Source organism: Podarcis gaigeae (assembly GCF_964106915.1).
Source record: "Podarcis gaigeae genome assembly, chromosome: 5".
Taxonomy (NCBI): Eukaryota; Metazoa; Chordata; class Lepidosauria; order Squamata; family Lacertidae; genus Podarcis; species Podarcis gaigeae.
Window position 1 is genome coordinate 16976236 of NC_139681.1, and position 13626 is coordinate 16989861.

The 13626-nt window shown below is 40.8% G+C and overlaps 1 protein-coding gene across 5 annotated transcripts in view; it reads left to right on the forward strand.

Annotated features, from left to right (window-relative positions):
* Positions 1–13410, forward strand: part of SAMD8 (sterile alpha motif domain containing 8) — a 39643-nt gene extending 26233 nt beyond the window's left edge. For all 5 annotated transcript variants that reach the window (XM_083738440.1, XM_083738439.1, XM_083738438.1 and 2 more), the window contains 5 exons: positions 207–793; positions 4684–4779; positions 5532–5649; positions 7591–7741; positions 8780–13410. In XM_083738440.1, coding sequence (XP_083594566.1) covers positions 216–793; positions 4684–4779; positions 5532–5649; positions 7591–7741; positions 8780–9084 — 1248 coding nt within the window. In that variant the 5' untranslated portion in view covers positions 207–215 and the 3' untranslated portion in view covers positions 9085–13410. The remainder of the gene's footprint in view (positions 1–206; positions 794–4683; positions 4780–5531; positions 5650–7590; positions 7742–8779) is intronic.
* The last annotated feature ends 216 nt before the right edge of the window (positions 13411–13626 follow it).

Sequence of the window (13626 nt, forward strand, 5' to 3'; positions counted from 1 at the left end):
CCAGTTGGGAAGCACTAGGACTCTGGGCTGTAAAAATTAAATCTGAAAAGGGTATTCAGGCGCAGCTGAATACAATGCAATTGTTACTTCATAGGAAAGTCTGTCGGAAGTACATTTTAAAGCTATATCCCAGAACATTGAGAACTTGGTGCTATAATGATGTGGGCACTGTCTTTTCGGTCTTTAAAACATCTGATTTTTGGCAGGTAGAGAAGATGGAAGACAACAGCCAGCTTTGCATTCAGCGTTGGTCTACCAGGCATGTAGCCAAATGGCTGAAGGAAGAAGGCTTCTGTGAGTATGTGGACATTTTGTGTGACAAGCACAGATTAGATGGAATTACATTACTGACGCTGACTGAATACGACTTGAGGTCTCCTCCTCTGGAAATCAAGGTTCTAGGTGATATCAAACGGCTCATGTTGTCAATTCGCAAGTTACAGAAGCACCACATTGAAGTTTTGGAAGAGCTTGGTTATAACAGTGATAGCCCCATTGGTTCCCTGTCGCCTGTGATTGGCTCCCTTCAAGGAACAGACTGGTTTTGCAATGGCGAGGTTCAACGGGATTGTGATGACTGTGAGCCTGTTGCCGATTTGAACGCTGATCAGTATGCAAATGGAAAAAACAAACATCCTACGCGAAGACTGAACCCAGAGTATTGGAAGACAGCTTTGAGTTGTATATATGTTTTTATTGTGTTTGGCTTCACATCATTTGTCATGGTTATTGTGCACGAGAGAGTTCCTGACATGCAGACGTACCCACCACTACCAGACATATTCCTAGACAGGTAAGTGCTTTAACCTGCTTAGGAAAAAGTGCTAAAAATCATAATTGCTAAACTGTTGAGGCCAAACTAGGTGTTTTGCAGAATTTTGCGTTGCTTCTCCCATTCATATTTTTTTAAAAAATATATTTTTATTTCACAAAATAAGAATTTATAAAATTATTCCCCTAGTCCCCCCCTTTTCATGAAAGTATGTGCTGTAAGCACCTTTACCGACAACCCCCACTACCTTTGGGGAATTCATTGACCAGCTCTTACCCACTTTTTTGTGAAAATACCTCAAGGTCTACGCAAATCCATGAAATATGGGAAATGGCTAGATCGCAACATCTGCACTGCTTTTCCTCTCCCTGGATTCAGAGGCTCATAGTGCACTTGTCCCCAGTTCTTTGGCTAGCCATGATGCATGACATAACTGTCTGTGGCCTGATTTGCACGTCATGATAAGCCACAGTTCGTCTTAAAAGAATGGTTTAATTAAATGAGAACTTGCACCCACAACACCCTCCAGACTCAGACCCAGTCACTGAAGCTGTACTATGGTTTATTGTTTCACCTGAACCCATAGCATGGTTTGTTGGCTTGTTTCAGAGAAGCCATGAAAGGTAAGCAACAAATAAACCAAAGTTTGCCCTTGCTTTATTTCTGTCTTATCATGCGTGGCGTGGCTTGTCTGAAACAAATAAACCACCGTCCATTTTAAGATTACACCGCAAGAAGAAGAAAGTGGAGTTTTCCAAAACAATTTTATAAATGCCTCCAAAACACTGAGCTGCCCTACAGCAGTGATCTCAAGAGCTGCTGGGAAATCTTATGCATTTTCCTGCTGGGAGGGAAGAATGCAATCTGTCAGCAACAGCCCTTGATCCTCTTAACTGGTGGCTGGGGTGAAATTGTCCTTTCTGTAGACACGGCACATTATTATTAACTTTCGGTCAAGAAATGTAACATTTACAAAATTTGATACTAAATGCAGGCATTATTTGTTTTAAGAACTGCTTTTAAAAAAATCCCTGCAGGGAGCAAAAAGAGAAACTATTGAATGCTAGATATTGTTTTAGAATAGAATTACTGTCATCAAGGCACTAAGGAAGGATTCAGAGTAGAGACAGTAATCAGGAAAACAAGGTCAGAAGATTACAATAGTCGTCTCAGTGACTGGCCTTTGTTATTACCCTTTTAGCAGCAAAGGCATGTGACTGCAGAATAGCTTCGACTGGAGCAATTGCATATTGTTGTGGTGTTAGAGTGCACATATTCTGCCTCCAAGAAGTATGGGTTGTGGGCAGTGATTGCAAAAGCACTTGAAAACAAGGCTAGAAGGTTAATACATAGACTTCATGGGCCAGCAAAAAAGCCTAAACTTTCCCATGATTACCATTTGCTGAATAGTAGATGAGATAACAAGAGGGCAAGTGGCTGAATAGAAGAGGAGCTATTATTGCAGATTAGGTCATCAATAGCTCAGATTTTAGCTGTTAAACTTATCTCTTGGCTCTCATTCCTTTGCAATGTTCCTTTTTGTGATTAGAGGATGTTTTGAGTGATATATTGGTATCTGTTCCATTCTGTGCTTTTTAAAAACAATCTTTACGGAAAGAGCATTTTGAAATGTTTACGGCTGTTTACCGGCAGTGTTTGAAAAATTAAGTGTTATTTTACAGCCCACAGTCACCACATTGCTTGGGTTTTATCTTAAAGCTTTTCTAGAATGCACAGTCCCTATCTGGGTGTTGTCTTAAAAAAACCTTTTCGTTGTCAATTTACCAGTATTGAAAGGCTGTAGATTTTATCTAGGTAAGTAGTTGTACCTGCTCTCCCTAAGTCCTATGTGGCTGAAGCACAATAAGCTTCACTTTTTATTTGATTTCATCCTGCTAGCAGAAGCCAGAAAGCTTGAGAGGAAGGAACTGGGAGAAGTGGGGGGAGCACCCCACTGCCGAAAGTGATAAGTGAGCCCACTTTGTGTCACACACACTTCTCCAGAGCCTGGCCAAAGTTATCCATGCTCTGGTGACCTCCAGAGTAAGCTGCCATAACACATTACATGCAGGGCTGCCTTTGAAGGCTGATTGGAAACTGCTAATTGGAATTGGCTGCTTAAAGTGGAACAGTGGTGCTTCACTGGCTCCTGTTCTGTTTCTGCACACAATTCAGAGTGCTCGTGCTTATCTTTGACATGGCTTGGGATCCGGATATTTGAAGGGTTACTTGTTTCTGTGTGTGTCTGCCCATGCAGATGTCAAGTTTGGCTGCTCTTGTCTGGATGCCCAAGCCGTGGGTGGTGAGGTGGTATCTGAGGGCAGAGCCTCCTCAGTTTTGGCATCCCGCTTGTGGAGTGTTCTCCCCGGGTGCTATTTACCTCCTTCTGATACCAGGCAAAGACTTCCTTGTCTTCTCAGAGTTCAGAACTTGATTCTAGTTTTGTGCTGCCGGTGACTTTCTGTTCTTAGTGGTCCTGTTAGTTGGTCCTAGTGATGTTCCGTTTAGTAATTATATTCATAAAAATGAATGAATGTCAATGACAAAGACAATATTGAACAAGCTTAGCTGTTTCAAAGCTTAGCTTTTTTCTGAATGGAAGTAAAATACTGTATGTTGGATTGGATCACTTTCTAGGGCATCAAAAGATTTCTGGTGTGAATGGAACATTTTCCAATGTAAATTACCTTGTTCACATCAGCATAATATTCATCTTCCTTGGAAAATCCACATTACTATTCAGCTCTTTTTAGGTACTTGTCCTCTTGATTTTCTTATTTGTTGTATGCATTCTTAGCCTCCCTGCAAGTATGTGCATTGAAAGGGAAGGTTATCAATTTGTAAAATAAGAGGATGATTGAGTGATAGAATGAGCTGGTGATGGTACAGCGTTGAACTGCTGTTAAATGAAGTAACAGGCATGAAATACATTCATTAAATGGTGGACAAAATGTGAAGGACAAGAAGGGAGCGTGTAGAGAAGTAAATGTGCAGACGAAATGGGCCATAATAGTAAAAGGAAAATGTATACTCAGCTTAGAGAAGAAAAGATCTTGCAGGAAAGCACTGAAGTTCAGAAAAGACAGCTGATTTGATTGTGTGATAAAGCATCTTTAGCCCTAGTAAACAGTGTTCAGATATAACTGTGGAAAACATAGCTTTGAGGAGCAGGCAAGCTTAGGTAGCTGCTCCATTAAAATGTATGGAAATTTTGATTTTGTAATTTGGCAAAAGAGCATTGAATCGAATTACCTGGCATTTACTGTTACTCTCCTGTTGAAGAGAGTGATTATGCTTAGGATGCAGACATGGAAATTGGAACTGTCAGATATTACTTGCAGACTTTCTCTTTTTGTAGATACGTGGTGTGAATCTATGGTGTCAGGCGAGGTTTCTCCCTCCCTTTCTTCCCCTTCCCCAGCGCTGCGGAGGCCGGCTGTCTCCCAAGGCGGGGGCCCCTCTTGGGTAGGACAGAACAAGGGTGCCTTTGCACTTTTAAGATTACTAGAACAAGCCTCTGCTTTGTCTTGTGATCAAATTCCAAAAAATTGTTTGTTTCAACAGAGCCAATTTAACCCATTGATTTTAAGGCTGCAGAAATTTCAGTAAATGGTTCTGCTGTTTTACTTCTTGCTGCTTCACTTTCCCCAGTTTTAGAGCAGTAAAGCAAAGCAAAGTAAGATACTAAACTGCAGAAAAACGTGAGCTTTCCGGCAAATGCCAAGTTGGTTTGAAACCAATCAGCTAGAAATTATGCTGAGTGTTTAGGTACATAAACAATAGTTTCAGTTTTAAATCAAATGGGTTTGGTGTTTTTTTTTTTGGTAAGGTCATCTGCATTTATTTTGCCCAGAAATTGCACATGTCAAAGTGGCACATAGCATCTTGATTTTTCTTTCCTCCATTTTTAGTGTTCCTAGGATACCGTGGGCTTTTGCCATGACTGAAGTATGTGGTGTGGTTCTCTGCTACATCTGGCTGCTCGTTCTTCTACTTCACAGACACAGGTATAGTTCAGTTGCCTTTATTTTGGAAATTGCAGACAACCTTGTTTGAAGATCATGTGTGTATCTGTCGTGTGCTACAGTTCCGGAGAAAAATAGAAAGAGACTTGATTTGATTCCTCATTAAGAGGGAATACTAAATTCCACACCATGCAAACAAGTAGCAGGTTGAATCCATGGCTGCTACTCCACATGTTAAGAGGTTGATGTTCAACAATTGGGACGGTGGTTCCATCACTTGAGCAAGTGGTTTGGTGGTATGAGGAAATGTTCCCACTATTTTGGTAGTGCTTAGCATTGCTGTGCAGAGAGATGGCAGAGCGAGACCTCCCCCCCCCCCCAACCTGTGTTTGCTAGCACCCTGCTCATTCAAGTTAAATCACAGCTTGTTTTTAAGTGGACTGAGAACTTTTCAGTAGCATGAACCAGCACATTTCAATTAAATTTTATGTTTTAAAGCCATGTTTTAATGTAACGTGAGCCATGTCAATACAAAAGCTTGAATCCTAAGAAAAGCTAAGGAAGCTTCCCAAAGTAAAGGTTACTGTTTTATCCTCCTCATTGCAGCCATTTGTATCTCTGAAAAATCTCTCTAGAGGGTCATTGCAGGGGAGGGGATTCCTGAGCATGTTTTGGGTGGGCTGCTGAGACAGAGGAAGGACCTGAAAACTTTCCATCCCAGAACTTCCTTAAGTTAGCATCTTTGCATCCAAGCCCTCCATTAAACAACTCAGACTTTTTCTGCTTTTTTCTAGGTCGATCCTTCTGCGACGGTTATGCAGTCTTATGGGGACAGTGTTCTTGTTGCGTTGCATTACAATGTTTGTGACCTCATTATCTGTGCCAGGCCAACATCTGCAGTGTTCTGGGAAGGTAAGCAACCACTTGCCCATCCCAAATTCTGAGGTTTACTTCTGCATTGGCCACAGCATTGAGACAGAAGTAAACTTAGGACAAACAAATTAGAAATGCTAAATGGTAGCTACTTGTCCATCTAACCTGATACTGTCCACTCTGACAGGCAGAGGGTCTTGAGCAAAGGTCTTTCACATTGCCTGCTATGTGACACCTTTAACTGGAGTTGGCATGGATTGAATGTGGGGTCTCGTGCAGGCAAGACATGTGCTCTACCACTAAACTAGGGTCCTTCCCCAAAATTCAGCCCTGCTATGTTGAAATAGAAGGGGAAGAAATGGAGGCAGTGAGAGATTTTACTTACTTGGGCTCCATGATCACTGTAGATGGTGACAGCAGCTACGAAATTAAAAGACGCCTGCTTCTTGGGAGAAAAGCAATGACAAACCTAGACAGCACCTTAAAAAGTAGAGACATCACCTTGGCAACAAAGGTCCGTATAGTTAAAGCTATGGTTTTCCCAGTAGTGATGTATGGAAGTGAGAGCTGGACCATAAAGAAGGCTGATCGCCGAAGAATTGATGCTTTTGAATTATGGTGCTGGAGGAGACTCTTGGGAGTCCCATGGACTGCAAGAAGATCAAACCTGTCCATTCTTAAGGAAATCAGCCCTGAGTGCTCACTGGAAGGACAGATCCTGAAGCTGAGACTCCAATACTTTGGCCACCTCATGAGAAGAGAAGACTCCCTGGAAAAGACCCTGATGTTGGGAAAGATGGAGGGCACAAGGAGAAGGGGACGACAGAGGACGAGATGGTTGGATAGTGTTCTCGAAGCTACCAGCATGAGTTTGACCAAACTGCGGGAGACAGTGGAAGACAGAAGTGCCTGGCGTGCTCTGGTCTATGGGGTCACGAAGAGTTGTACACGACTAAACAACATGTTGAAAGCAGGTTGTTGAACTTGCTGCAGTAGCCTGATAAAGTTCCAGAATGTGCCTTTCTCTTTAGCCAATTTAGACAACACGAGTTCTCTGGAATACTCTCAATATTTACATGTTAAGGTAACAAATTCTAGTGCAGCCTCGGCCTTGTACCATCTACATAGTGTTGGACTGCAACTCCTGTCATTCTTGTCAATGGGCCATCCTAGCAGGGGTTTATGGGAGTTGCAGTCTTGAAGACACCAGGTTTGGGAAGTCTGAAATACTGTGTAGCATAAGTTGAGTGGGATGACTACATCATAAAGACACAGAGTAAGCTAGATAGCTCATCCTGCCTCCTGGACTAAAGGAAGTAGAGAAATGAACTGATCCCACGCTATCTACTCCAGCCTTGAATCAATTCTGTTTTGTGGTATTCTGCAAAGGTCTCACACAATCATAAATCTCTTCTCAGCCACAAACTCACTCAGTGCTCTTAGCAAGCTAAGGAGAGGGTGAGAGATAATACTGACCTACCCTACAGAGTGTTGCACAGAATACTGAGAGAATGTATATGGAGCACTTTGAACATTTTAAAATGCTAGGTAAATGCTAAGTTGTTCAATATTGATAAAGCTGTATGCATTTTGAAAATAGTTTGAAAGAGCAAGGTCTTTGAAAGTACATCCTTGAAGATACATTATATATGTGTGTGTTTAGAGCATGATGCATTCAGGGGCAAAATGTGAACATGTATTTTTAGGCTGACTATCTCTAAGGAGGTCAAAGCTTGGTGCTTTCCTTGTGGGAAGTAGGGAAAATCCTGGAGACTTGATCCTTGGTGTGTATTTTTAAGTGTAGATGTAAATAGACCAAATGTACAAACAAACAAAATGAACTGTGTTTCAGTTACCTATGGAAACCATGCTATGTGAACTAGGGGCAAATTCAGTGCTGTTCTAAAGTTGGTAGACCGTTTCAAGTATTCTTGATGTGTTCCTTATTCATTTATTTGTTTTGCACGCTTCTGTTTCTAGTTGTATGGCAACGTGTGGGCAAAACTTCAGCGAGCCTTTGCAATCTGGAGTGGCTTTGGCATGACGCTAACAGGAGTACATACCTGTGGAGACTACATGTTCAGCGGCCATACGGTTGTCCTAACCATGCTCAACTTCTTTGTCACTGAATGTAAGTACAGCGTTGAAATGGCATCATGAATCTGGTATGTCACTCCTTTTTTTGCATCTTGATGTTGTGAAATATTTTCCAACATAGCAGGTGAAGGCTTCAGTGAAGGGAAGACAGGCATTTGTGGGGGACAAAAGCTGCCTAACTGGCAGTGGGCTTTGTGATTGACTGGGTTATTGTGGCTATGAATGCTCAGAGATCTGTCATTCCTGTTTAGAAAGTGAAAGCAAAGCAAATTTCAGTTTCACCAAATTTTATGATTCGTGTACTGATTTTACATTAAAATAATGTTTTATCATTACAAAGGATGATGGAGATTTTTTACTTACTGCGTTCAGTGCTTAGTTGGCGTCTAGCAAATAAGTACGCTAGTCAAAGAAAAGACACAAAGCCATATTAGAATCTAAAAGACACCAGGAAAGAGGAGTGGAGGAAGAAAGTGTTGCGGGGCAGATGTCTTAAAGAATGCAAAGTAACAAGAAGGCAAGTTATTAAATGGCCTTTTCAGCTCAGTGAAGGCTAGGGCTGGGCAATAAATTGTCCAAAACCGGTTTGAAATCCATATTGTGATATTGGTTTCATAATTTTTGACCTGTCTATATATTGTGAATTGTGTGTGTTTGTGTTTGCTATGCAAAAATCCCAATGTGGGGGAAACCAGGAAGCCAGCCAATGCCTCTGCATAGCTCCATCCTTATTTCAGACGTTGTGATACATCAGTATATCGTGATGTTTCACTGGGGATGTATCACAATGTTGAAAACCAGATAATGCCCATCCCTAGCGAGTGCCATGCTGTCGTTCCCTTTATGGAAGGAAATAGGAAGAACCTCGAAGCAGTCCTTGGTCCTCTGGCTGGTGACTGGCATTTCTCTTCCCTTACCCTCTGCAGCCATGTGGAAGCTGACAGTTGCAGAAGACGATAGTTAACCTTCCTGATTGCTCCTAGTTGGTGGTCAATCCAGGGCACCTCTTTGTCATTTGATAACAAAACCTGATAAATTGTGATTGGCTGAATGCGCTTCTCTCTTTCCCTAGATACGCCAAGAAGCTGGAATTTCTTGCACACACTGTCCTGGGTGCTGAATCTCTTTGGGATTTTCTTCATTTTGGCAGCCCATGAACATTACTCCATAGATGTCTTCATTGCCTTCTACATCACCACGAGACTATTTTTGTACTACCACACGCTGGCGAATACAAGAGCCTATCAACAGAGTAGGAGGGCCAGGATCTGGTTTCCTATGTTCTCTTTTTTTGAATGCAACGTAAATGGCACCGTTCCAAATGAGTATTGCTGGCCCTTCGCAAAGCCATCAATATTGAAAAGGTTAATTGGCTAAAGAGGACTGGTTTGAATTCACATCTGTGTGAAGTCTTTTCGATTAACTTTCTACAGGAACAGCTGCACAAAAAGGGTATGTTATTCACGTGCAGCAAGGCTACAAGGCACCGGTCGAAATGCAGCAAAGTTAAGTCACTACTTGTTCTTCGGCATTCTTTAACGTCTGGAGAACTTCGAGCTGTCTTTGGATGAAGGAAAGACATTGGATCTATATAACATCAAGTGCAACCTATTTAGCTGTCTCAAACAAAACTAACACGTGTCATACCTTTAAAATAATTGTTTGCCTAATGAGAATAGGATGCATTTTGGGAGGGAAAATCATGAGAGGGGAAACACACCCTGACGAAAAAGGGCCCCAAGGCCTTTAGTAAAAGAAATTGTGCCGTGTGACGCAAAGTTTCTGTCTTGGTACCCAAACGACAACCGTGAACAGAGCTTCATTGACTTGGAGCACATGACTTCATGCTATTGTACCATCCCGAGGTTTTCCTTGTTTACATTTCAGTAAATCGGTGAGAAATAAACACCTTATCTTTTTTGAAATGAGGTTGACTTAGCTTTAGTGCCACAACTCTTCCTTCTGAACACAGTATTAAACACTAACAAAAATTTCTGCATGCTTTTAAAACACTGCTTTTAGAAGAATACCATAAAATTGGGCAAGTAGCAGGCGGTGTCCCATGAGACAATTGAAAAGTGTGGTGTTCTTTTTATTTTGTTTGGGCAAATGACAAGGTTTTGAACAGTGGCTCTGAGAAAGTACACACAAATCATTTTTCTTTGCCCATTACCACAGTGATCATAAGGCTCCATGTAGCGTTGGCAGATGTTGAAATTTCATTGGTTAGCTGAGAAATGTTGGATAGTGTATTCATTGAATGTTTTCTTCGTATTCTTAGTTCTTGCAAGTTAAACTACCTTAATCAGCTTAACCTTTGTGGTAGATATCACTTTCTTCAGAGAGTGTTCTTATGGTCGTGAAGAGAGCTGGAGCTTAAAGTATTAGAAGTCCTGAAAGTGTTGTACTTGGCAGTTATGAACACACAACATTTTCCTGTGAAATATAACTTGGATAAGTTGCTCAGGTTTGCATTTAACCACCTAAGCCATATTTTGTAAATGCTCAAAAAAGGCCACCTTAGTTTAAAACGGTTTAAAACGGTAATTGTGATTTAGCACATGGATTCAAGAATGAGTTTGAAATACATAATTTCAGAGTAGGTAGTTTGTGTTGATGCTGACATTGCTTTTTCAAATGGCCATGTAAGCTTTTCCAGACTATCGCAGGAATTCATTGGAACATTTCCATTCAATACACTTAAGTGTCTACAACACAGAAGATCAGCAGCTATCTTGTATGCTGAAAATCTTTTGAATAATTACACTGAATTTTCAGGTAGAAGTTATATGATGCAGTGTTGTCACTGGCAGCCAGTTATGTCCTTTCCCCAGTGCCTCTTCCTGGTAACTCAAGTGAGCCAGACCTACAAAGTATATATTGCTCTTATAGCCGAGAGCTGCTACTACTAGGTTAGCTCTAAAGAGAGAAGTAAAAGCTGTCAGGTTTATTGCCTTTGTTTAAGACTGCGATAATTGATGGTGTAAACATTCCTTTCTGGTTCTGTGTAAAACACTGCTGCACATGGATTAATACTTATATGCAGAAATGCATGGGCCAATGTGATGAATTAGAAATAAGTGTAGTTAAATTTGCAAATCTGCAAATTAGAAGTAGCTGCAATTATAGAACTGCTGTTGTACAGCTTCTGGCTTTACTTGATCTCGTCATAGTATTACAATATTTATACACTTAAATGACCACTCCAGTATCTTTATGTGCCACTTGAAAAGGGGAAAAAAACCATTGTTATCTCGGAGCATGCCTTATTATTCACAAACTGCACATTATTGCAGAGTCAGTGATCCAGCTGAATGCATTTTGCAGAAACGTTCCTTTTTGCTTTGGCTTTTATAAGGTGCACAGGATATGTTCAGAATTGCTAGTATGCACTGACTGGTGTCTGAAGATCTGGGCAGCAGGTAGTCCAGAAGTATACATAATAAGTGCACTATGGTCATCTTTTTGTCACCAAAATAGAGGCAGACTCTGAGGTGCTTCTACCAACTGCAGTGGCAAACCGTCCCGTTCTTCCCACCACGCCCCCAGTCTTTGCCGCATGGGGAAAGGCGAATTGTAGCATCCTTTGAAAGCACGTACGGTCGGTTGCTTAAAGCAGCTCTCAAAATGCAACTGGGAACTCACGACAGAGACAGCCTCTCCCTAGGTTTACAGGTTCCTTTTGGAAAGGAAAAGGGCACATCCGCAACAGTGTGTTTGAAAAGTTTACAGTTCAGGTCTACATTACATTGCAGGTTGTACAATATTAAACTGTCTAAGGGAAAACAATGGTTTCCATCCGGTTATTGTTAAGAGCCGCTGCTTTCTGTAGGACTTGACACGCAGCGTCATTCTACGCCTGTTTACTTGGATCAGTGTTCTTCATTCTAACAGAGGTGCGCTTGGGCCATGCCACCTAAGGCATTTATTCTTTTTAAACCCATACAGACAACCAGAACGTCAGGAAGGGGAGGCTATTAGAACCCTTTTCCCTGACCTGCTAGTTTACAACCTCCCTTAGAGCAAGGCCTGGGTTCAGTGGGACTTACTTGGAAATATGCGTAGAATTGCAGTCAGTTGTGACCCAGATTAGATAGATGTACTTCACACGATGATTCAGATAAGAGGTGAGCAGAATACTAACCAGAACACCTTGGCTCTTGATGTAGTAAGTAACCCAATTACTTGAATAGTATTTAGTATGAAATACATTCCTTCCCCTCAAAATAAATCTTCCTAGAAGTCGTTTTGTGGACTACATTTGCACTTCCAAACTATCCATCCTAGGGGTTATTGTACTTAAAATAGTGATATAATACCTGGTATACCTTCCTTGGTTTAATTCCACATGTATTTTCCATGGGGAGATGCGTCACATCAACCCTCCCAAAATGTTCCCATTATGGAGAGTTATAAGGTATGGAATTCTTATCATTTCTGTTTTGAATGTGCTTTTTTTTTTAAAAAAAAAAAAAACCCCTCTAGAAAAGCATTTTGCACTTGTCATTTATGTCAGACTACCAAGTGGCACTGGGGTAGGGTTTTTTTTGTTTTTGTTTAGTGTATTAGTATATGGAACGGTCGTGGTAAAGGAGACAAAATTCAGAGCAAGGCATCTGAAAGATTCCAAGCAATAACTTGCTTTGCCCACTCTTTGGTTTGTAGTTTTGTGGTCTATACCAAGTGAGATACGTCTACCTGCCTTTGGTACCAAATGATGCCCATCTTGAAATGCTGTGACTTGATACAGGCGGTTGATAAGAGGTATCCTTAACACTATAAATTGTAAGTTGATGAAGGGTCCCCCCCTCAAATAAATTTTGGTTTATTTCCCTGATACTTAACTGTGAAATGGATAAACCAGTACTATACTCAAACTTTCCCACCCCCAGTATAGAATTCATTACTCAATCTGTAGTGTGCTAATTTTAAATTTTTATTAGCAGAAATCAGTATATTTATATACCCAGCTATCCTCGCAACTACTTACTGGGAATAACTCAGTGTACAGGAAAGGAAAGCACAAAGTATTAATGAAAAGGAATCCTCTAAGTCTTGACTTATATAACAGTGCCGTGCCTAAAGACACTGTGTTGAAATTGGGATGTGTAAAATAATAATAATAATAATAATGCATTTTTTTGTTTAGGGACTGGGGACATCTTTGCATAGTTTTGTTTTGTTGGTGAAGTCCTAAACTGGCAAATCTGAACTTCAGAGTAGATTGCAGAGCCAAGCACAGTCTGGAGATGTCCCTAAACATCTTTAAGCCTTTCTGGGTATACCAAAATGACCTAATATCAAGGAATTCATTTCCATTGTAGTGGAGGCCTCTGCTTGTCTTCCAAGAGACCCGACATGGCTTGAGATTCCATTTAAAAAGTGTTTAGTTCTACAGTCCTATTTCTGTCATACAGTAAATGCACAGTGTAACCAGGGAACGAGGAGAACAAAGGCTGGTTGAACGTTCTTGACTTGGTGCTTGGCACAGACTCATTCCTTTGGATCTCTTTCTTGCCCCAAGAAAACATAGTGTTATTTGAAGGCTTGAATATTCCTACTGCAGAAATGTTTGAAGCACAGATGTGTAAATAAAGGTGGATTTTGCTCAAATTTGAAACCTGATTTAATTTATATTTTGTATTTGTTGTATTAAGCTATTGAAACATTAAATAAAATCTAAGATGAGTTAAAACGTTTAAATGACTGGGTCCTGTGTGTTACACGTATTTTAATTCCCCCCCCCTTTATATGTAGGTTTAATAGGACAATTTAAGCATTAAATATAAAAGTTATTTTTAAACACAATATGCCAGAGACAGCTTTTAACTGAAGAGTCATTTACTGCAGACCAAGCTTGCTACAGACCAGTACCCTGGAGTCCAGCTTTTACATTGTAAAATTTTCAGGATCTAGACT